This window comes from Elephantulus edwardii, unplaced genomic scaffold, assembly GCF_000299155.1.
Source record: "Elephantulus edwardii isolate Elephantulus edwardi_28Jun2011 unplaced genomic scaffold, EleEdw1.0 scaffold00196, whole genome shotgun sequence".
Taxonomy (NCBI): Eukaryota; Metazoa; Chordata; class Mammalia; order Macroscelidea; family Macroscelididae; genus Elephantulus; species Elephantulus edwardii.
In genome coordinates, this window is record NW_006399946.1 from 6,216,088 (window position 1) to 6,241,838 (window position 25,751).

At 39.8% G+C, this 25,751-nt stretch overlaps 1 protein-coding gene and 2 pseudogenes across 1 annotated transcript in view; all 3 read left to right on the forward strand.

Moving 5' to 3' along the window:
• LOC102863172 (proteasome assembly chaperone 2-like) overlaps nt 1-3,226 on the forward strand; it is a 38,383-nt gene extending 35,157 nt beyond the window's left edge. The window contains exons 5-6 of the mRNA XM_006897020.1: nt 2,275-2,395; nt 3,134-3,226. Of these exons, the coding sequence (XP_006897082.1) occupies nt 2,275-2,395; nt 3,134-3,226 (214 nt within the window). The remainder of the gene's footprint in view (nt 1-2,274; nt 2,396-3,133) is intronic.
• A 5,428-nt stretch (nt 3,227-8,654) lies between these two features.
• LOC102843477 lies at nt 8,655-10,170 on the forward strand (annotated as a pseudogene).
• Nucleotides 10,171-19,754: 9,584 nt separating this feature from the next.
• Nucleotides 19,755-21,797, forward strand: LOC102843878 (annotated as a pseudogene).
• Nucleotides 21,798-25,751: the final 3,954 nt, after the last annotated feature.

Sequence of the window (25,751 nt, forward strand, 5' to 3'; positions counted from 1 at the left end):
CAAAGAAACCATAACCGCCGCCCAAGCAGATATGTGCACACCCATGTTTATCAAGGCTTTGTTCACAATAACAAAGAGCTGGAAACAACCTAAGTGTCCATCAACAAACGAATGGATAGAGAAGCTGTGGTATATTCACACAATGGAATACTATGCTGCATTGAAAAACAAGGAACTCATGAAATATTATATAAAATGAGTGACCCTAGAGGACATTATACTGAGTGAAATATCTCAGTCACACAAGGACAGATATTGCTTGGGGCCCTGTTGTAAAACCGGACTGACATCGGGGTTGGGGGGGAGATGGAAAAAGATGGGATGAATTATGTGTACTGCATTGAAACAGATGAGGGAGAGAACTGTTTAGAAGGGATGTATGATTAGGTATTATTGTCATGACAGGAGTCCAGAATGAAGGCTGCATAGTGGAGTGGACTTGGGGAGAGGGATTGTATAACAATGAAAGAATTTTCTTTTCAAAAAGATAAGAGCAAACTGGAGGAGGGGGGCGCAGAGAGAAAAGTGCAACAATGAATGAATGAAAATCCATGTCTCTGTAAATTTTTATTATTATTAGTAAGAAGAAGAAAAGAAAGAAACCCAAAAATAGTAATAAATAATCTAATAACTAGTAATTACAAATATTTACATATGTAGACATGGCAAGTTCAACAGATGTGTGAAGGAAATAGGTATACACTCACAAATATAAGAGTATATTTTTATATATGTATTAGATTATGCTGCAGATATATCCATGGATATAGCAGAACACATAGGGAGCAACATTTGGAAAACTTACTAGCCTAACTAAACACCCTGAGAGAATGTGTTGCTGCATTTGAGGACTTGAGAACACAATCTTGGGACATCTCGGTCAAATGGCTTAAACACAGAGTGTTGTGCATTCTACTATATTGAATTGGAACTGAGGTCTTAACAACTACCATCTAAGGAGGAACAGTTTGCCTCTCTAGAGCAAAGAAGAGTGAATAAAAGAAAGATCTCTAGTAATCATTCAATGATTCTCACCACTGGGCCGATTGGCAGCATCATGATGGATGGTAAAGAGATTGAAATTGTAGACAGCTTCAGTTTGCTTGGCTCCACAATTAACATTCTTGGTACCAGCAACCAGGAAATCCAAAGACAAATTACATTGAGAAAGTCTGCTGTCAGGGACCTCTCCAGAGTACTGAAGAGCAACAATTTCTGTCTAAAGACTAAAGTGCACCTGATCCAGGTTATAGTTGCTATGCATTGGAAAGCTGGACAGTGACTAGGGATGATAGAAATAGAATATATGCCTTTGACCTGTAGTGCTAGAGAAGAGTATTGAACATACCATGGACTGCTAGGAGAACAAATAGGTTCCTCCCAGAGAGTAAGAGACCAGGCTGCTCCTTGAAGGCAGGGATTCTGAGGCTTCATTTGACATACTTTGGGCCTGTTGCAAGGAGGGACCAGTGCTTAGAGAGAGATGCTTGGAATGGTGGAGGGACAGTGCAAGAGAGCAAGACCCTCGATGAGATGGATTGATTCATGACTAGGGTAATGGGGGTAGGTGTGTCAGAGACAATAAGGTTGGCACAGGATAGAGCAGGGTTCAGAGCTGTTATACATAGGGTCACTATGAGTCGCAGTCAACTAGACGGCACCTAACTACAACAGTAATCATTTTATACAAAGGACTTATGTAGCACGCAGTGAACAACCTCTTTGTATTAACTTGAGACCAGAAGTATTGATACCAGCCACCACTTCTGACCATCTGATCAGGATCACAATAGAAGATCCTGTATAAAGTGGAAGAGGCAAATGTAGAACAAAATTTTAAAACATAAAGCTCAGACTTACTCATCTAAATAACTTCTTCATTGAGTAGAGTCCTCCATACTGTGGCCTTCACATGCCTTTCAAGCCGGGAACTGAACCCACTGCACTTTCTGCCAAATAAACCTACCACAAATGAGTAATCTTGTATATGCCACTGCTTAAAGGGAATGCTGGTTACCTAGTGGATAAGGAGTTGCACTGCCAAACCAAAGGCACATCATTTGAATCCACTAGCTGTTCTGTGAGAGAAACATAGACATTGTTCCTTCCATGTGATTTACAGCCTCTGAAAATCCACTGTCAGTTCACCTATGAGTCTTTTCTGGACTCAGCAGTACACAACAGCAACATAGCTTAAAGCCTTACAAGTACACTCTAAAATCAGCATTTTGTACCAATAGAATAATGTAGAATTATTTCTTTTCTCTCTGATAGCTCTTCCAGAGAAATTCCAATGATGGTTCTGCTTAAATTTGTTTCTGAAGGAGACAATATTCCAGATGCATTAAGTCTTGTTGAGTATCTTAATGAGTGGCTTCAGATCATCAAACCATCTGTAAGGTTATTTTTTACTTATTAAATCCTCTGATTTATTGATGTCTTCATCAGCTTGACAAAATCATTGAAGTTGATGTTAAATTTAAATGTATCTTTATACATAAAGTTTTCTTTAAGCTGAACTTATGAAAGGAAAAGGGACAATCAGCCAGCCTCTTAATATTTTTGTTTAATTACTTATACCAAACAGATTCTTATAAAATATACAGTCTTTGGAGTTTATGATTTCTTGTTTTTATGGAAGCAGAACACATTGCTTATGTGAATAATATTGTACCTATTGGATATATATATATATATATATATTTTATGATTAAGATGCTCTTTTCTATTACAAAAGTACCACCCTGTAAATCAGTTAGCCTTTAGCCATAATAGAAGTTCTGTAGGCTGCTGTATGTGATAGGTAATTATCTCTCTCTTTTTTTTTTTGGTAATTGTATTTTTAATTGCTGCTTTTGCAGAGAATAAATTAATACAAACCACATGATATAATATGTGGTGGTATTTTGTTGGGTGGGTTTTTTTAAAACTGCTATTCCTTTTTCACTTTATTTTACTTAATGGATTCCATCTGCAGGCATTTATGATCTGGAGGAAATTTATCAATTGATTTTAAGATCTAAAATTTTGTGTAAAACATGGCTACAAGAGCCAGAACCAAAAGAAAGAAGGAAAAGTTTTATGGTACTCTAATGAAAAATTTAAAGATTAAAAGATTGTTTTTAAATTACAGGTCAATGACTCTACATTATCTGCTTTGCCATGGAAGATACCAAGTTCCTGGAAACTGCTTTTTGGGAGTGGTCTTCCTCCTGCACTTTTCTGACAGTTTCCATTTTGTACCACATTCCTCAAGAGACTTACCACGAACTCTCTATACAAAATTTATACTGAGAATGTATTACAGAGCAGGTATTTACTTTCCAAAGAAATTCAAAGGATAAAGGATTAACAAAAGATGCTTTTGTCATATTTTACATATAGCAAATGCAAATTTTGTAAAATAAAATGATTTTGTCTAAAACGTTTTTAAACTATCGTAGTTTTCTGTGGATGAAGTAACATCACCCAATCTTTAATCACTCATTGTTTTTGAGTTGAAACCAGCTCATTATATGGAAGAAGAGTACCCAGACTTCTCCTATGGAAGCGCTGGTTGGATTCCACCTGAGAGACACCACCTTTCTGTTAGGGCAGCTCCATAGTGAGCTCCAAATTGCTGTTGCTCCCTTGTTGTTATGTGCCATTGAGTGAGGACTGACCCATAGCTGACCCTCCAACAGGTTTTTAGAGGTAGTAATTCCCACTGGAGGAGATTGCTTATCCTTCTCCTCGTGAATTCAAACCGCATGCCTTCAGGATTGTAGCACAGCTGCTTCTCACAAGGCCAGCAGAGCTCCCTCAAAGTAACACAAATGTATTATTGGCCTAGAGGTAAGGAATTGAGCTGGCAACCCAAAGTCACATTCAAATTTGCCAGCCACACCACACTATGGGAGACAGATAGGCAGTCTCTTCCCATGCGTTTAACTCTCTTGGAAAATTCAGCAGAAGATCAGGTACTAGTCAATTCCAACTTAACAGTACATAACAAAGTTAGATGTCTAAAACTGATCTCGTTAGGTTAAAATTAAGGAATTTGGCAGGGTCATGCTGTATAGTCAACTTTTTATTCATGCTTTAAAGTACTAAGTTAATGATTGTAGAACATATTTGAGAAATTTTCTCATGATGCTTTTCATAGGTGGCAGTAATAGGTAGCTTGTTAATCTGGATTATTTTTCCATAGCTTTAATGTATAAATTAGTAAAATAATTTTATTGTGAAGATATCACAAAAATATGTAATTTTTAAAATCTCAAATTATAAACAAACTATGAGGAAAATAGAACAAATTATAACCTTAATTTTATAGAAATTATTTAAAATAATCTTGACAAAGTCAATATAATAAACTCTAGGAAATAGATAATTTAGGATATTATTCAGTGATGATTTTTCCTTTAATCAGTTTTTTTTCCCATTTTGCCTAATAGAGAAAAATCTAAGGTTGAAGTTTAATATAAAATTGACTATTCAAGAAATATCTTGGGTGAAAAATACGAGAGGTCAGAAACAAGACCTACTTATTTTCTGGCAAATAAATGTAAAGATGGTTTTCTGACCAAAAAAAAAGGAATTTGGCAGGACTGGTTCTTCCTAGAGGCTCTAGGGAAGACTTAAATTCCTTATTTTTTTTGATCATCTTTGCCAGCATTTCTTGGCTCATGGCCCTGTCCTCGCATCTAAAGCTTCAAGCAATCTCCTGAAATGGTGGTTGTGCAGGTGGTAGGTGCAGTTAAATAGATGAACAGCTGACCTGTCCTGTGCTGTCATCATCTTTGACACACTAGCTCCCATTGTTGAAGTCACCCTGTCACTCCACCTCATTGGGAGTCTTCCTCTCCTTCACAGACCCTCCATCTTTCCAAGCATGATGTATGTCCCCTTCCAAGGAATAGCCTCACCTAGCCTAAGAGACAAAACTTCACCACTTTTGCCATCAATGAGCGCTCTGCCTGCACTTTTTCCAAGACATACCTGTTTGTTTTTTTGGCTGTCCATGGGGTATTCTGTACACCTCTTCAGCATCACAACTCAAAAGGCTTCTATCATCTTATTCATTGTCCAGCTCTCTGATACATAGCAGATGATTGACAAGACCATAGGTTCAGACATATGCGTTGATCTTCAAACTGACATCGTTGCTCTTAGATATTTTGGAGAGGTTGTTGATCCAAACCAGATAAAATCATGGACAGTTTCAGTCTTTTCTTCATCTATTGTAATGTTGATTATTGGTCCTGTGGTGAGAATCTTTGAGATTATTGGTCCTGTGGTGAGAATCTTCATGTTGAGATGTAGTCCATACCGAAGGCTGTAGTCCTTGATCTTCTGCTGAAAGCATTTCATACCCTCCTCACTTTTGGCAAACAAGATTGTGTCATCTGCATAATGCAAGTGGTTGATAAGTCTTCCTCCAGTCCTGATGCCGCATTCCTCTTCATAAGAGTCCAGCGTCACGAATTATTTGCTCAGCATACAGATTGAATAGATAATCAGAAAGGATACATCCCTGACACAATTAAGTGTTCTGGAACTCCCATTCTTCTTGATAGCCATAATTTGTTATGATACATATATTCAAGTGCCTTTCCATGGACAAAACACAGACATTCTTCTGGTATTTACTTTCATCCAGGACCCATGTGACATGACATATCTTTGGTGTCTCTTCTAAACACAGCTTGACTGTCTGGCAGTTCCCTGCCAATGTACTATAGTAGCCGTTCTTCGATGATCTTTAACAATATTTTGTGTGCATGTGATATTAATGATACTGTAATTTCCACATCCTGTTGGATAACCTTTCTTGAGAATAGGGATAAATACAGGTTCTTTCCAGTCAGTCAAGCCAGGCAGCTGTCTTCCAAATTTCCTGACAAACTGGTAAGCACAACTAGGGCTGCTTCTGAGAGTTGGACATGTCAATTGATACCCCATAGGTTCCTGGGGCCTTATTTTTGTGTGTGTGTGTGCATTGTACCGTCAAATCAGATCTGACTGGTACAGGAGATTGTCCCTCCTTCTCCAGCAGAGCATCTGGTAGATTAGAACCAGGAAGATCTGGGATTGCAGTGCAGCTTCTTGCCACTAGGCCATGGAGCCTTATTTTTTGCAGTGCCTTTAGTGCATTTTGAACTTCATCCTTCATTACCATTACCTATTCTTATCACTTTACCAAAAAGCAACAACTTGATGGATGGAGAAGAGACTGAAACTGTCAGCAACTTCATTTTTGATCCACAATTAACAGCCTTGGTACCAGTGATTAGGAAATAAGGAGGCACATTGCACTGGGGAAGTCTGCATTTAGGGACCTCTCCAACTTATTGAGGAGTAATAATATCAGTTAGAACTGGGATGCATCTGATTCAGGCCATGGTCTTTCTGACACTTGATATGCAACTGAGAGCAGGATAATGAATAGGCCTGACAGTAGAAGAATTGATGCCTTTGAGCTGTGGTGTTGAAGAAGAGCACTGAACATCTGGACTGCCAAAAGAACAAACAAATATGTCTTGGAGAGGGTGCGACTCAAGCTACGTTTTGGAGGCAAGAATGATGAGGCTTTGCCTCACAAACTTTGGACATGTTTCTATGAGCATCTGTTTCTTGGAGAGGGACATGATGCTTGGAAAGGTGGAGGATCATCGAAGGAGAGGAAGACCCTCAACCAGGTGGATTGACATGGTGACTGCCACAATAGGCTATAGTGTGTCAAGAAGTGTGAGGATGGCACAGGATAGGACAGAGTTGAGATCTGGTGTTTGTACAGTTGCTATGAGTTGCACTTAACGGCACCTAACAACTTGTTCATAGGTCACTTCCTGAAATTTTTCAGTGTCAACTAAGTCTTTTTGGTTGTGATTCTGCATAGTCCTTCCATGTTCGTCACACACCCAACCCCCTCATGTTCTTTTGATATTCCTGGATCACTCAAGATTTTGTCTATAGCACCTCTCAGTATTACAACTAAAGGCTTGAATTTGTTTAGCATCAGCTAGTTCTTTTGGTAGTGATTATTCCATCTTCTTTTGATTTTTCCTGTTCTTTCAGTATTTTGCCCATAAAATCCTCCAGTTTATGTTGGATTTTTGTTTCCAAAAGAAACAAAACCCATCCACTGCCAGTGAGTCGATTCCATCTCATAGTGGCCCTCCATTATTAAGCTGTGTAATTGTTACAGTATTCCCAAGGCTATGTATAAGATCCAATTGCCCATTTTCTGTCTCAGAGTAGCTGGTGGGTTTGAACTGCTGAATTCAGTTAGCCGCCCAATACCCTATGTGCTGTATCAACAGGGCTTCTTGGACTAATGCATTATTATTGTTGATGTGTGCCATCAAGTCACTTGTGACTCGTGACTCATAGTGATCTTATCTCTGTACAGCTCTGAACCCTGCTCTATCCTGGGCCAACTTCATTCTCTCAGAAACACCTACCCCTATTACCACAGTCTTGAGTTAATTTGTCTTATGCTGTACAGAAAGTTCTCATATGCCCTCCCCTCAGTGTCTTCTATTGTATTAACATTTACCTTAGTGTAGGGTTTGCAAGAACTTACCCATAGAATCTGGTCTTTGCTCTAGTTCCTGAGATGTATATATCCTTGGAATTTAAAAGGTTTTGATAAGTATTCAAGATCACACATAGCAAATAGGTTAGGCAAGGTGCTGAAAGTGAGACTCAACTAGGAAATGGTCAGCCAGAAAGGCCTGTCTACTGATCTCACCACATGGTAGCAACTTTTCTCAGGGAAGAAAGGCTGACCACTCTGGGAAGATATTAGTCAAACTTAGGGGACAGGGGATTAGCTATCCTCAGACGACTTTGTATTGTTGTTGTTATGTGTTGGCGAGTTGCCTGCGACTCATAGCAACCCTAGGTACAACAGCTCTGAAACCTGTCCTGTCCTCAGCCAATCTCACTGACTCTGACACACCTACCCCAACTGCCTCAATCACTGTATTAATCTATCTCATCTGGGCCTTCCTCCTGCATTGTTTTTCCTTCCTTCCGGACAAGATATCCTTCTCCAAGGATTGGTCCCTCCTGACCAAATGACCAAAGTATGTGAGATGGAGCTTCAAAATCCTAACCTCCAAGGAGAAACTTGGTTTCACCCTCTCTTTATTTGTTCTAAGACAGACCTGTTTGTTTTCTTGGCAGACCATGGTATGTTCAAGATTCTTTTCCAGCACCACAATTTGAATGTATCGATTCTTCTTCTGTCATCCTTAGTCACTGTCCATCTCTCTGATGTGTAGCAAGTAATTGCAAAGACCATGACCTGAATTTTGGTTGTTGTTATGTGCCATCAAGTCATCTGGCCCAGGCACACCTTAATCTCTAGACTGACACTGTTGCTTCTCAGTACTTGGTAAAGGTCTCTGACAGCAGATTTGCAATTCATCTTTTGATTTCCTTACTGCTGGTGCCAAGAGTGTTGATTGTGGAGTGAGTAAGCTGAAACTGTTAACAACATCAGTCTCTTCTCCATCCATTATGGTGCTGCCAATTGATCCAGTGGTGAGAATCTTTGTCTTCTTGATGTTGAGCTTCAATCCAGATTGAAGACTACAGTCCTTGACCTTCTGCAGCAAGAACTTCAGGTCCTCCTTAGTTTCACCAAGCAAGGTTGTGTCATCTGCATGAAGTACGTTTTAGATGAGTCTTCTTCCAATCCTGATTCCTCCTCATAAAGCCCAGCCTCCCAAATGATCTATTCTACATATAGATTGAAAAGGTATGGAGACAGGACGCATCCCTGATGCACTCCTTTCCTGATTCTGAACCATGCAGTGTCTCCGTGCTCTGTTCTGAGGACTGCTTCCTGGTCCAAATACAGGTTTTGCATAAGCATAATCAAGTGTTCTGAGATCCTCATTTTCCTCAAGATTAGCCACATTTCTACCCATAGCATCCTTAAGTATTGCAGCTCGAGGCTTGAATTTGCTTAAGCTGAATTTCCTTCAGCTTAAGGAATGCCAAAGGAATTTCAGACTACAACTCTTTGCACATTTCATTATAACACTTTGTTTTGTCTTCCCGTGCTGCCCTTTGAAATCTTCTATTCAGCTCCTTAACTTCTTGATTTCTTCCCTTTGTTTTGGCTTCTTGGTGCTCTAATGCAATATATAAAAGACTTCTATTTTGGTCTTCTTCTGTCTTTATAATGACCTTTTGCTTCTTCATGGATGATACTCTTGATATCCTCCCACAGTTCATCTGGTCTTCATTCATTAGTGTTCCAAGGCCTCAAACCTGTTCCTAAATTGGTCCTTACATTCAGATCGAACAGAACAAGGTCAAATTCTTACTCCCATGGATTTGTTTTAACCTTCTTTAGCTTTGATTTGAACTCCACAATCAGCACCTGGTCTTTCTCTCACTGCTGAGAGTGAACTTCTCCAATGATTCCTACCACAGATGTAATCAGTCTGATTCCTGTGCATACCATCAGGTGAAATCCATGTGTATAGTATGTATTTATGTTTCTTATAAAAGTATTTGCAATTAATCATGATTGTGCAGAATTCTAACATTCTATCCCAGCCTAATTTCTGTCACCAAGTCCATGTTTTCCAACTACTTCTTCCTGGTTCCCAACTTTGTATTCCAGTCACCCATTTTTATTAATGTATCTTGGTTGCATGTTCAATCGATTTCTGACTGCTAAAGTTGGTAGAAATAATCTATTTCCTCCTCTTTGGCTGTGGTTGTTGGTGCATAAATTTGAATGATAATGTTATTAACAGATTATCCTGTCACTTACAACACTATATTTCAAGATGGATCAAGAAATTCAGCAAGACCGTGGAGGAATATCATCGCCCCTGCAAGGAGGCTGGTTTTAATGCTGATGAAGCCCACAATATTGTCAAGGAGTGTATAGATGAGGTCTTAGGTGGTGAAGATTATAATCAAAACATTATCAACGAATGGACAGCAAACATAGTGGAACAATCATTAGCACATTTGGTTAAACTGAGGAAAGCGTATAAATACATTGTGAGCTGTGCAGTGGTGCAGAAGAGCGCTTATGGGTTTCACACTGCCAGCTCTTGCTTTTAGGATACTACATCTGATGGAACCTGCACTGTAAGATGGGGGAACCGAACCATGACCTACATTGCCAATGATTTTGCCATTGCTATTGTCCTATAATTGAAAAAAAAATGCTAGGTCAAACCTTTAACTTAAACATTTGCCAGTGTATTTTTTCTAAAAAATATAATAGTAGTTACATACTAATGCACTAGATGAAAAGTGTGCAATATGCTTCACAGCTATCAACAAAAACTGAATATTATAAGCAAGCAACCTCATAGTATGTTGGCAGATTACTTCATATACTACACAGAATCATTAAAAGAGGAAACATTGAATGTTAGCAAGTATAAATGCAAAAATACGGCATGATATGAATAATATAATCTTACATTTACACTGGTTTTTCATTAATTGTATGTACCTAAGGAAATGGGGGATCCATTTAGATGTTAAAATTCCTCTTGCTAGAGAAGAGATGATAAACAGATGATCAGAAACTGCAAGGATAAATGTAGAGACAATAGGAATTAGTTAACCTTGAAGGCTTTTTCTTCCCCACATTTAATTGTGCATAAAATGTAGTGGAATTTCTCCTGGCCCTGCCCTCCCACTACTGTTATAAGGGTAACTAGGATTAATTTGTTTACTTTTTCTGAGAATTATAAAATCCGTTGTTTTTTTTTCATTTAAAATTCTTAGATTTGCAGTTAGTTGAGTGTGAATTAAATCACATGACCTGCATTCCCTAGTGAAACAATAAGTGATAATGTGTGGAGAACATCATAGGACTCAAACAACTGCCTTACAGTTCATTTCATGTGGAACAAACACTGAATGCCTTTTCTGGGCATACTTCTTTGCTAAGCATCATAGCCATCAATATGCTATGCAGATTCTAGATTCAGTTTGGCACATCCTTAGTTGTAAAACTGTAGCACTTAAGCTTGGAAAAGATAAACATTTTTTTATGTGAGATAAAAAAATAAATTTAGTCGTCCATGTAGAAGTAAGTAATATGGAAAGCTCTTATTGACAGAGAATTCTAGATGTAATTTTAAAGATTGCTCCTAGTGAGTTAAGAATGCACAGCATTTGCAGTTAAATGCCTTATTAGAAGTTTCTAAATATCCTAGCAGTGAATTACATCATTGCTTTAGAGACAACCATCTGTAAGTAATTGTAAATACTTACTATATGGGGTTCAAATTGAGTGGAGTAAAATATAAGGTAAAAGTAGACACTCACCTAGCAGGTTATCTAATATCTCAGGGCTCATGAAATATAAAAGTTACTATGAAAATTAAAGGTGAAAAATTAGGGAGCACACAGCTGGCCACCAAATGTGAAGTCATTCTACTTGATCTTGAAAACAAAATCAGTTTTTCATACCACTATTACATCCACTTGGTGAAGTCATGGCTCATTGGAATTACTGAGGGGAAAAAATACTGACAATAATAAAGGAATTTTCTTTTAGGAATGCTCTGTGCATCTTCAACATTTTGCTGAACAATAACTGTTCAGTGCTTAAGGAAAATTTTAAGAAAATATAAGAATTCAGTTTAATGCAGTAACCTACATTTTGACACGAGAAATTCTCAAAGCCATTATTATTATGCTGCTGGCTTATGTGCCCTTGAAGATTTTATTAGTGATCAAAATATGTGTCGGTGAGGCTCATTTTTTTATAATCGTGGTATAACTCTTTTTTTATATATCCATTTTTATTTTTATTGAGGCCTACTTTTTCAAAATCATTAGAATATAACTCGTGAGCCTGCTTTCTGCTGTTTGTAATGAAAACAAAGTAAAGATTAATTGCTTGTAAAAAAAAAAGATGGATCAAGAAACAGCCTTTTTGTTTTAGAAATTTTTAAATTTTATTATTTTTTTGTGTGTGTACCATCAAAACGGATCTGACTGGTACAGGAGGAGAGATTGCCATGCCTCCAGCAGAGCATCTGGTGGATTCTAACCGCGCACCTCTGGGATTGCAGTGCAGCTTCTTGTCACTAGACCACCAGAGCTCTGTAAGATACAGCATTTTTAACTATGAAAGTGACCCCATTTTTTTCTCACCTTTTCATCTCCAGTGTAGTAGATAGATCATATGATTCTCTGGTTCAGTATGTCCCATGCCAATTCATCTTGTTTCGTCAATACCTAATATGTAAAAATTGTTGCGTTCTCTTTTTTTCTTAAAGATGTCCAGTATTCCTACATTCAGGGTTCTCACATTCCACATTCCAATCACTAGTTTCTGCTTACAACTGTTTCTTCTTTGTGTTTCCAAATTTGAGGGCTCAGCCTCAGTTGTTGTACCTGTTACTTTATGTGTGTTTTACTGAAAACTTCAGTAAAAGTGCTGGATACAAAAGTTCCGTGAGCTTTCTGGTTGGTGAAAAACATCGACATTCATAAGAGGGTGTATTGTTGTTGTGTAACATTGAGTCAGAAGCAACTCAAAGCTGACACTACAACAGGTTTTCAGTGGCTATAAATCCCAGAGGAGGAGACTGCCCATCTTTCTCTTGCAGAGCCACTGGTGGATTTTAACTGCATGCCTTTGGGACTGCAGTGCAGCCAGACAAAGTAGTTTGAAACACCAGTTGCTCCATGAGAGAAAGATGAGCACTCTGATTTTTTTTTCATTGTTGAACATTTTCTTTTCCCCTTCCTTTACCCCTTCTTCAACCCACCCTGCAATGCATTCAGTGTTCCAGATTATTGTCATAAATATAATGACTAATCATATATTACTTTCAGGCAGTTCTTTACTTCATTCTCATCTAATGAAAGGTTCATTATCTTTTCCCTTCTCTCCTCAACCCACCATGTCTATCCTATTTTATAACAGCAATGTTATGCAGTATTTGTCCTTTGTGACTGAGATATTCCACTCAGCATAATGTCCTCCAGGGTCACCCAGAGTGTATAAGGTTTTACAAGTTCATTATTTTTCAATGATGTGTAATACTTCATTGTGTGAATGGACCATAGTTTTTCCAATCCATTCATTTCTGAATGGGCACTTGGATTACTTCCATCTCTTTACTATTGTGAATAATGCAGCAATAAACATGAGTGTGCAGCAACATGTCTTTTGATTTCTTGACTACTGTTACCATGGGTTTTGATTTTAGATCAAAATAAAATTAATTGACAACCTCTATCTATCCTCCATCTATCATGATGTTGCTTATTGGTCCAGTGGTGTAGTTCATTTTCTTGATGGTGATACATAATTCATATTGAAAGTTATAGCCTTTGCTTTTATGCTTCAAGTATTTCAAGTATTATTCACTTTCTGCACACAGGGTTGTGTCATCTACATAATGCAGTTTCTTGTTGCTGAGTCTTCCTCCACTCTTGAAACCACATTCTTCTTCATATAGACAAGCTTCTAGAATTATTTGCTTAGCTTGCCTATTTAATAGGTATGGAGAAATGATACATCCCTGACACATACCTTTTTTTTCTCTTTAAAAACATTTTTAATTACATACGTATCTAAAGGTCAGGATTCTTAATACTTTGCGGAGAGAGTAAAGGAGAAAGTGATAAAAGATTGCTTTTCTCAGATGCTGACAGTGAGACTTGATGCCTGGAAGATTTATCTCAGATTTAGAAACGACGACACAGTAGAGTGAAGCTCATTCATTCTGGAATACTCTATCTCCAAGCAAACCTTCCAACCCCCTTGACACTACCTTCATTTTCGGTTATGCAGTTCTCTGTTGTTTCTCTGCTTGTCTTATTTTGCACTTTTCTTTGATGTCTCTAATCCTACTGATCCACACAGGTGACCAAACTTTCATCGTAATCTGTAGCATTCAAATTAAAGGAATGGTTTCAGAGCATACCACCCAGTGTGTTCAAGAGCTTTGTTTAAACATCAAAGGAAGAACACAGACAAGTCCTATGATAGAAATATAACTAATCACTTGCAAATACATCTTTCCTATCAGTAGGAGCTTAACCTTTCTTTTTAATGTGACTGGAAAAAAGTGGGCTTATTTCCATCCTCTCTGTTTTGTTTAAAGAGGTATAGAATTGTGCTATGAAAAAGAGATTATATTTGTTCTTAAGGTAACACAGACCAAAGAATAAATAAGCATTTCAGAATGTTCCGTTTTTTAACAGAGTGACAAGAAACTGAATTTTATGCAAACCCAAAAGCAATTTATCACTTAATTAAAACTAAATTACTCCAGTGAAGCAGACTTCAATAGGGGAAAAAATACTTTATTATCTATCAGTAGTGCAAGGAAAAAAATATCAAAATGTTTATCAAAAAAAAAGAGAAGAGACAGACTTATTTATTTGTTGTCTGTCAGGGAAAGCAATCTGATGCTTTGTAGTACATTGATTAGGATCAATTTAACTTCATCCTTTGCTCATGGTTTTATCCATTCATGAGGGGCCTGCGAAGGATTTATTTGAGGTGTTCAGACACACACCTTTCTTAATATTAAACTTTGCAATATTCTGTTTTAAAAAAAAGTTTCTTACAGGGATTTTTTTAGCACAATTATGGGTTCCGGAATCCCTATTCTTCTCAGTGTTAACCATGATTCATTATGATCCACAGAGTCAAATGTATTTGTATACTCAATAAAACAAATAAATATTTTTATAATATTCTCTGCTTTTAGCCAACATCCATCTGGCATCAGCAATGATATCCTTAGTGCCAAGGCTTCTTCTAAATCCAGTTTAAATTTCTGGCAGTTTCATATTTGTAGCAGTTTCAGCAGTTTTTAAAATAATTTTCAGTAAGATTTTGCCTGCATGTGTTATTAATAGATCATTTATTTCCACAATCTATTGGAGCACTTTTTTTTTAAATGGGAACAACTAGATCAGTTAGCCAGATAGCTATCTTCCAAATTTCTTGGAATAAGCTAGTAAGCATTTTCAGAGCTGCATTTGTTTTTTGAATCATCCCAATTGTTAATTTATCAGATTCTGGGGATTATTTTTTTATTTTATTGTGAAAACATGTATGGGGACACAAGGGGGTGAGGATTGGGAGCAGAAGGGTAAGGATAGGCAGGGATGAAATCGCAAGGCTGCACAATTTGATGGATAGAGGGAGTAGGCAAAGGAAATGAGAAAGATCCAGTGGGATCTTTGTGGAAGAGACAAGATAATGATAAGCCTAGTCCAATGGTGATTACGTGTGTGTGTGTGTGTGTGTGAGAGAGAGAGAGAGAGAGAGAGAGAGAGAGAGAGATTTTTTAAAAAACAAATACTTGTGGGTTTTTCATTTTGGAATGGGGCACAGACTCTGGGGCTTCTTCATGCTGAACAGGGGCATTGATGTGAAAGGTGGAGGGGAGCCCACTTAACACGTTGTCACACACTGTTAAAATTTATGACCTTGCTTAGAAACACATTCGCTGTCATTTGCGGCAACGTGTTAAACACTTTACTGGTGGTCCTGGGTTGAAGCTACATGCCTTCTTGTTCAGTTAAAGGTATTTTCCTGATGTTTACTGCCCTCTGGACTGCAAAGTATATGCCAAGGTGGATCGAATAGGGATGGCTGGCCAAACCCTGAGGCTCCATCCTCCTTCACTTCCTTACCTAATAGTAATATATCCCCTTTGTATCTGGAACTGGGTTCAGGGTTCAGGTCTAGAGAAAAAACTCGGTGTTAAGGTTACCTATAGGAAAGGGAGCAAACCTAGAGAGAACAAATAGAAGTTACAAATAGAAGGGATTTGGAAGTGTTACTTACAGGTGTACCGGGGGAGGAGGCTCAGATAAAATTTTTTGTATACCCTAGGCAGTTTTCCCCAACGACTTGAAGGCTCTTTCCAGAGGCCATACAGCACACCCTGAGGGCTGAACGGTTCACCACGAAGGCCAGACAGCTCACCCCAAAGACCAGACAACTCTTCCAGTGGGCCAGACAGCTCACCCTGGAGGCTGGGCAGCTCTCTCTGGGGCCAGGCAGTACACCCTGAGTGCCTAACGGCTCACCCCCAGAGCCAGATAGTTCTCCCCAGGAGCTGGGCCGCACATGCTAGGGACAAACAGCTCACCCCAAGGGCTGAATGGCTCACACCAGGAGCTTAATAGCTCTCCCTCCGGACAGGTAACACACCCCGGGATGCCAGGCTCCACACCTCCCTACCGAAGGCCTCCCCCAAGGTCTGGATCCTGTGCCTCACTGAAGACCATGGCCGGGGACAGGACCCCCAGTTCCGGTGCCATCCCATTGCCCCTCTCCCCTCCACCAAGTGATCAGACTACAATTTGATGTATGCATAACTTCCCTTTACAAATGAGGAAGTAGCTTTGAGAGTAATAAACAGACGCTCCCTAGGTCTGAACAATTCTTGGCAGCAGTAGCCAATAAATCAAAAGGTGTGGTGTATTGAGGAGATCTGCAGTCTGATATGTTTTTGTTAAGTGTCTTCAAGTCATAGACAACTCATAGTGACCCTGTATTCTTTCAATTATATTAGTCCTCTTGATGTTGAGCTTCAGTCCATATTTATGACCAGCAGCCAACTGCTTGGCTATTTGGGTATATATAAGTTGTGTGGCCTGTTTCAATGTGGCTTACCCGGCCTCCTGCTCCTCACATTGTGTCTCTTGCCACCACCGTCTTTCTCCACATTCTGGGACTATTTTTTGAACCTTCAGTGCAGTTTAAACTTCCATTATAATCACTGGTACTTGATCATATCCTACTTCCTAAAATGGTACAAGGTCAACCAGTTGGTTTTGGTTTTCTTTCTGTGTATTCTTTCCATCTCTTGCATCATTTATTAATTTGCTAATGGAATCTTTTAGTATTGCAACCAGAGGCTTGAATTTGTTCTTCAGTTCTTTCAGCTCAAGACATAGCAAGTGTGCTCTCTTTTGGTTTAATTCCAGCTCTTTGTTCATTTTTTAAATACTGTGCTTTGTCTTCTCAAGTTGCCTTTTTAAGTACTCTTTTCAGCTTTTTTACTTCAGTATTTTTTTTCCTTTGGTCACTCTGTATTCCAGTGCAATTTCAGAGTCTCTTCTAATATCCAATTGGGGTTTTTTTTCTACCCTGTCTTTACAATGTTATTTCGCTGTTTTTGTGTGGATAATATCCTTGATGTTCCCCAGCAACAAATCTGGTCTTCAATCTTTAGTGGTCAGTGTATCAAATCTGTTTTTAAGATGGTTTTTAAATTTAGATGAGACGACTCCAGGCCATATTTTAGTTCTTTTAGACATGTTTTAATTTTCTTCAGCTTCAATTTAAATTTTCACACGAGTAACTAATGATCTGTTCCACAGCCAATCTCTGCTCTCATTTTGACTGATGATTTTGAACTTTTTCAAAGTCTCTTTCCACAGAAGTAGTCTGTGTGATTCCTATGTAGTCCATCAGGTGAGGTTCACCTGTAAAATTGCCATTTATGCTTTTTCTAAGAGGTATTTGCCATAAATAATTCAACTGTGTAAAATTCAGTCAATCACCAGCCTCATTACTACCACCAAATCTGTATTTTTAACTACCAGTTTTTTTTAATAGTGCAAACAAGTAATGACACATTTATTAGAAAGTTACTTCATCAGACAACTTCCCTTCCTGCAAGAAGATACAGAGAAAAGGGCTCCAGCCCTGCCCCCTCCTCTTTTTTTTCCATTAATTTTAAAGAAAGTTTACAGAAACTTTGGATTTCCATTCATTCACTGTTGCACTTTTCTCCCTGCCCACCCTTCCACTCAATTAGTTTTTCTCTTTGAAAAGTAAAAGAAAAATTCTTTCAATGTTATACAATCCTTCCCTCCTAGTCCACTTCACTATGTAGCCTTCATTCTGGACACCTGTCATGACAATAATACTTAATCATATATCCCTTTTAAATAGTTCTCTTCCTCAATGCAGTATACATTATTTATTCCCTCCTTCTCAGTCTCCCATCAATCCTGATGTCAGTCCCAGTTTACAACAGTGGCACTATGCAATATTTGTCCTTTTGTGACTGAGATATTTGACTCAGCATAATGTCCTCCAGCGTCACCCATTTTGTTTAATAGTTCATGAGTTTGTGGATGGGCAATTGGATTGTTTCCAACTCTTTGCTATTGTGAACAAAGCCAGGATAAACATGGGTGTGCATATATCTGCTTGGACGGTGATTATGGTTTCTTTAGGGGATACTGACAGCAGTGGAACTGCTGAGTCAAACGGTATTTCTATATGCAACTTTTTGAGAAAGCCCCATACAGCCTTCCATAGTGGTTGCACCATTTATACTCCTACCAACAGTAAATAAGGGTTCCAGTTTCTCCGCAACCTCACCAGCATTTGATGTTTGCTGTTCTGTTAAATTTTGCTGTTCTTACTGGGATTCTTATTCTTTTGTGGAATTCATAACACATTCAAGGATGGTTCAAAATAAGAAAAACAATCACATTAGCAAAGTAAAGAACAGGAACCACATGATCCTATCAATTGATGCAGAAAAGGCCTTTGACAAAATTCAACACTTTTTCCTGATTAAAACACTCAACAAAATAGGATTAGAGGGGAATTTCTTCCACATAATAAAAAGTGTATATGCAAACCCGAGAGCCAACATTGTTCTCAATGGAGAGAGATTCAAGGCATTCCCTTTGAGAACAGGAACTAGGGAAAGGATGCGCACTCTCACCTCTCCTATTCAATATTGTATTGGAAGTCTTAGTGATAGCAATCAGACAAGAGAAGGAAATAAGAGATATCCTAATTGGCAAAGAGGAGGTAAAATTATACGCAGATGATATGATAGTATACTTAGAAAACCCTAAAGACTCAGCAAGAAATCTACTGGACATAGTTGATCAATTCAGCATAGTGGAGGGATAAAAGATGAACATACAAAAATCAATTGGATTTCTCTACAGTGACAAAGAGAATACAGTACTAGAGCTAAGAAAAACAATGCCCTTCACAAGATTAAATACTTGGGAGTAAATCTAACCAGAAGCACAAAGGATCTATTCAAATAAAATGATGAAGCATACTACAAGAAACAAAAAGAGACCTGGAGAAGTGGAAGAATATCACTTGCTCATGGATAGGAAGACTCAGTATTGTGAAAATGACAATACTATCAAAGTCAATTTACATGGTCAATGCAATCTCAATACAAATACCAATTCCATTCTTCAACAAGATGGAAAAGGTAATCTCCAATTTCATTTGGAATAGAAAGGGGCCCAGAATAAGCAAAGCATTCCTTAAAAAGAGAAACAAGATAGGAGGCATCTCATTCCCTGATTTCAAATCCTACAACATTTCCGGATGGTTAAGACAGCATGGTACTGGTACAATGACAGGGCTTTTTTATTTCCAATATTTACATTCCAATTACCAACTATTATTAATGGATCTCGGTTCAGTGATGTGTGTGTGTGTGTGTGTGTGATGCATCAAGGCATGGGGTATCCACCCTGGGGCAGAGTTTCTGAGGGTCTAAGATGAATCTACCTGGCTAGAGATCGAAGTCTTTGCCAGTCCAGGGGATGATTGCAGGGAGGTACCCAGTAAGAGATGGCTAGTGCAAAGACTACTGATCTGACATTTCCATGAGTGGACAAAAGTGTTGGTGGACAGCTGAAACCTTGTTCGCCCAGGAGCACAGGCCCCTCCCACAGTGACTGCTGTTCACATGCGCCACCTCCAGCTCACCATAGATGACACTGTGTTCAAAAATGGCTCTGGAATGTGCAAGGCAGGCTTCGCGAACTATGACGCCCCCCAGGCAGCTGTGGGACGCCCTTGGCACCAGGGTGTGATGGTGGGCATGGGCCAGAAGGACTCTTACATGGGTGACGAAGCCCAGAGCAAGAGAGGCATCCTGACCCTCAAGTACCCCATTGTCACCAACTGGAACAACATGGAGAAGATCTGGCACCACACCTACAACAAGCTGCGTGTAGTCCCTGAAGAACATCCTGTGCTACTGACAGAGGCCCCCCTGAACTGCAAAGCTAACTGGGAGACAATGACCCAGATCATGTTCAAGATCTTCAAAACCCCCGCCATACACGTCGGCATCCAGGCTGTGCTGTCCCTGTATGCCTCTGGCTAGACCACAGCATCGTGATGGATTCTGGCGATGGGATTACCCACACTGTGTCCATCTACGAGGGGTATGCCCTCCCGCATGCCATCCTGCTTCCGGACCTGGCTGGCCGGGACCTGAGAGATTACCTCATTAAGATCCTCACCGAGCAAGGCTACTACTTCACCACCACATCGGGATATTGTGTGCGACATCAAGGAGAAACTCTGTTATGTTGACCTGGACTTTGAGCAGGAGAGATGGCCACGACGACTTCCTTGTCCTCTTTGGAGAAGAGCTATGGGCTGCCCGATAGACAGGTCATCACCATCAGCAATGAGCATTTCTGCTGCCCCAAGGCACTCTTCCAGACCTCCTTCCTGGGCATGGAGCTGGTGGCATCCACGAAATTACCTTCAACTCCATCATGAAGTGTGATATTGACATCCAAAAGGACCTCTACGCCAACACAGTGATGTCTGGTGGGACCACTATGTACCCAGGCATTGCCAACAGGATGCAGAATGAGATCACAGCGCTGGCTCCCAGCACAATGAAGACCAAGATCATTGCTCTCCCTGAGTGCAAATACTCGGTGTGGATCCGGGGCTCCATCCTGGCTCCATCCTGGCCTCCCTATCCAGCTTCCAGCAGATGTGGATCAGCAAGCGGGAGTATCCAGCTTCCAGCAGATGTGGATCAGCAAGCAGGAGTATGAGGAGTCTGGCCCCTCCATGGTCCACAACAAATGCTTTCTAAGCAGACTGTTAGGTTGCATTGCATCCTTTCTTGATAAAAACAATAAACCAAACCAAACAAACAAAAAAAAAAACACCAGAGCTGAGAATTGGCGTGGCTTTGTTACTTTTTACATTGTTCTTTTTTTAAAATATTCATTCCAAGTAACTGCAACATGGTGAGGTGACAGGAAGCTCCTGCCTCTTCCAAAAGCCTCTCCTTTCCCCTAAGAAGAAGAGCCCTGTGCCCACCTGTGTCATGCAAGGACAGCAGTGGCAGGGAGAATTGCTTTTGTGTAATTTATACCTAATTCAATTTTTTTTTTGTTAAAAAATCTTCCACCTTAATATGTATTTTTTAGTTTTTGTTTTCAATAGTCAGCCAAAGGGCCCTACCTTTTTGGGGCCCTTGCCCTTTCCCCCAGCTCTAGAAATATGAAGGCTTTTGGCCTCCCTGAGGTGGCTGAGATGGGGAGGCAGCCAGGTTTTACCTGTACACTGACTTGAGACCAGTTAAAAAAAAAGTGTAGAGTGTATAAGGGTGCCCAGAAAGAGAGACCCCAGTCAAAGAAGGTGTGGCCACTAATCAGGGGACTGATTGCAGGTCAGGTGTGGCACAGTGATCAGGCGAGAACACCCTGAGCACTTCTGGCTAAAGACAAATGATGACCTGGATGTGACCTGAGGTAGAGCTGGCCATCCCTGCTGACTAAGGAGAGTGAGTGAGCAAGGGGGACATGGGGAGAAATTGAACTTTTACCGTGTTTATGCATATCATTGCTGCCACTAACACCACCTTCTCTTGGTTCACGTGCTATGTGGATAACTTGGCCATACTGTGCTGTTTATAGTTTCGTGTTCTGTTGTTTTGCTTATTCTGTTTCATTCTCATTTCTTCCTTCAGATTGTTTGAAGTAGTCCTCATATTTTCCTTTTAAACTGTAGGTCGAATAATTGATAGTTTATTCTAGATTTCCCATTTCATTCTCATTTCTTCTTTCAGATTGTTTGAAGTAGTCCTCATATTTTCCTTTTAAACTGTAGGTTGAATAATTGATAGTTTATTCTAGATTTCCCATAGCAAACTTTTTCCTTTAGGATTTGTATACTCACCACCTGTTTTATTGTTTGCTCTTAAGGTTACAAGCACACATCTGTCAGCTTGCTAAACTGTGGCAATATGTATCCTGCTTGTGGTATAGTTTGTGTCTATTCTTGTATCATTTGTGTATGTATGTGTTCCTGCTGCATAGTTTGTGTATGGGTTTACTTTGTGTTACAGTTTGTGTGCTTTCTTGTTGCATAGTCTATGTATTCGTGTTATTGTTGTATAGTTTGTGTACATGTGTGCTTTATTGTTGTATGGCTTGTGTATGTGCTCTTGTATGGTTTGGGTATGTGTGTATTCTTGTTATATGGCTTGCATCTGTGTTTTCTTATTGCATAGGTTGTGTATTTGTGTGCTTTTCTGTTGTATTGTTTGCTTTTATGAGTACATTTGTCCGTTGCTGCACTGAAATGACTTGTTATTGCTGATACTGAGGAAAGATTGAAACTGTCACAACATCAACTTCCTTGGATCCACAATTAACACCTTTTTTACCAGCTGTCAGGAAATCAGGAGACGCATTCCACTGGGAAACTCTGATGTTAGGGACCTCTCCGAATTGAGGAGTAATGATGTAAATTTGAGGACTAAAGTGGGTCTGAATCAGGTCATGGTCTTTCAGATAACTTGGCATGTACCTAAAAGCCCTGAATGAGTAAGGAGGACAGAAAAAGAACTGATAACTTAGAGCTGTGGTGTTGGAGAAGAGCACTGAACATCCCATGGATGACCAAAAGAGCAGATATGTCTTGGAGAGGATGCAGCCAGAGTGTTCTTTGGAGGCAAAGATGATGAAACTTCACCTCACAACTTTGAGCCTGTTGGTAGGAGGGACTATTCCTTGGAAAAGGACATAATGGGTGGTGGGCCAGCAAAGAAAAGGAAGACCCTCAATTAGGTGGATTGACACAGTGACTGCCACAATGGGATCTAACATGTCAGGTGATATGAGAATGGCACAGGATAGGATAAGGCTCAGATCTATAACTCACAGGGTAACTAAGAGTTGTACTCAACTTTATGGCACCTAACAATAACAACATGGAATCTTATTGGCCATTTTGAATCAGATTATTGTATCAACTAGACCAGCCATGAGAAATGGAAGAGTAAGGATGTTTGTTTTAAATATACACATGCACAAACATGTTAAGTCCTGTCGAGTTGCAGAAGACTCATGGTGACATGAACACTTGTGTATCTTTCATAGTTTCTCCAAGTTCATAGGGCTTCCAGAGGCAAGCTATTTTGGAAGTGGATACTACTCGTTTCCAACCTTGTTTTAACTGGAGAGCTCCAATAAACACTGTCCACCATGGGTAACCATTATCACATTTGACACAGCAGTGTCAGTGTTTAGCACTACAGCAACCACAAGTTACCTCTGTACAGCAAATGGACAGACCAGTGTGTATATTCTAGAAATACAATACTTTGAATGATAGGATATTATCCATAAACATGTAAAGGAGAATTGTTAATATAAATGGATTGAGGATCAATGTCAAGAAGACAAAGATTCTCACCACTGGGCCAATTAGCAGCATCAGGATGGATGGTTAAAAGATTGAGATTGTTCACAGCTTCAGTTTGCTTGGCTCCACAGTCAACACTCTTGGCACCAGCAGCCAGGAAATTAGAAGACGTATTGCCATGGGAAAGTCTGCTGTTAGGGACCTCTCCAAAGTACTGAAGAGCAATGGTGTCTCTTTGAAGACTAAGGTGCGCCTGATATAGGCCATGGTCTTAGCTATCACTTGTTATGCATCAGAGAGTTGGACAATGACTAAGGAGGATAGAAGGAGAATTGATGCCTTTGAGCTGTGGTACTGGAGAAGAGTATTGAATGTACCCTGGACTGCCAAGAAAACAAACAGATTCATCCTGGAAAGGGTCAAACCGGGCTGCTCCTTGGACGCAAGGATTCTAAGGCTCCGTCTGACATACTTTGGACATGTAGCAAGGAGGGACAGGTCCTTGGAGAGAGACATCATGCTTGGTAGGGTGGAGGGACAGCGCAGAAGGGGAAGGCCCCCTATGAGGTGGACTGGTTCAGTGATTGGGGTAATCGGGATGGGTGTGTTGGAGACAGTGCGACTGACACAGGACAGAGCAGAGTTTAGGGGTGTTGAACATAGGGCTGCAAGCGACTCGACGGCACCTAACAACAACATATGGGCTAAGTCGTAAGTCTACACGTACAGGAGGAGATTGCCGATCTTCTCCTGATCACTTAGCCACAGCCACACTTGGAAAAATTAAGGGATTCTACCAAATTTCACAGTGTGAAATTGATGAAACATGCAAACAAAACACAATAATTGGCAACTCATATGCAAAACGTAGAAATAAAGAACTGGTAGTTGATGGACTTGGTGACAAAAACGGGACTATAGGTTGAATAACAAGAATTTTGTTCAAAGATATAGTCATTGTATATTCCTTTTATAAAAAGCATAAACAATGATTATTCACACATAAATGAGGAATCAGATTGACTACATCTGTGGAAAGAGTTCAGTATCTGTAGTCAGAACAAGACAAGGAATTGAATGTGGAACAGACCAATACTTACTCATGTGCAGGTTAAAATTAAAGGTGAAGAAAATAAAAATAAAACCATGAAAAGAAAAATACAATCTTGAATCTACCCGCCTTTGGCACGTTGTCTTGACCTAACCCTTTCCCTACTCCACCAGCATCCCCTTCTGCTCCCATGACTCAACAACTCTCCCCCGATCCAGCCCTTGATATGATGGCTTAGGTCTCAAGCCCTCTGTGGTTCTTCTTTGTGCTTCTTCCAGTTTTCTATACTGCAGCTAATATCTCTTAAGTTTAGGGGGTCTCTTAAGTCCAAATATCACATTGTAGTATTAGGGAAGCCTTCCTGTCTCAGATGGTTCTGAGGAAGTCCTTTGTCTTGAACTTCTACTCCAGGACTTAATGTGCCTTAGTGCCTCTTCTCTTGCATTTGCAGCACAGTGCTGACACAGAGGATAGTTTCGCCCAGGAGAGGGTGTTGTGTCCTCCAGATCTGGTATGCGGCCAAGAGCCCAAAACTATTTTACCTTTCGGACTCATTCACAGGTGTTCTGGGATTGTGGGCATTACCTACACTGAATGGAGCTAAGGTGAAAATCCCCCACCTTTCTGAAGCCCCAAAACTATTTTCACTATCAGAACCTGCCCTCCTAACTTCATGGGCTATAATGTTCCTAGTGCCATGGCTGCTTCTATATCCAGCATACACTCTGGCAGTTTTCTGTTAATATGCTGTTGATCTTACTTGCATGTGATATAGTTCGGTAATTCCCTCACTTTGCGAGGTCACTTTTTTTTTTTAATGGGAACAAATATGGCGCTCTTACAGTCAGTTGTGCCAACTGAGCACATCCTGGACAGTATCTGTTGAAATATGTCTCAATTAATATACCATCAGTTCTTGGGGCCTTATTTTTTGCCAATTCCTTCAGAGCACCTTGAACTTTCTCCATCAAATTCCAGTGTCAGGCAATTCTTTCCAGAACAGTGACTGTATACTCCTTCCTTCTTTTACTGCTTCCTGGATAATTTAATATTCTGCCCAAAGCATCCTTAAGTATTGCAACTCAAGGCTTTCATTTGTTGTTCAGCTTAAGAAATGCTAGGCAAGTTTAGCCCTTTCAATTTGCTGACCCCAGCTTTGCTTTGCCTTTCCATGCTGTTTGTTGTTATGTGCTGTCGAGTCGCTTGCGACTCATAGCGACCCTATGCACAACAGCCCTAAACTCCGCTCTGTCCTGTGCCAATCGCACTGTCTCTGAC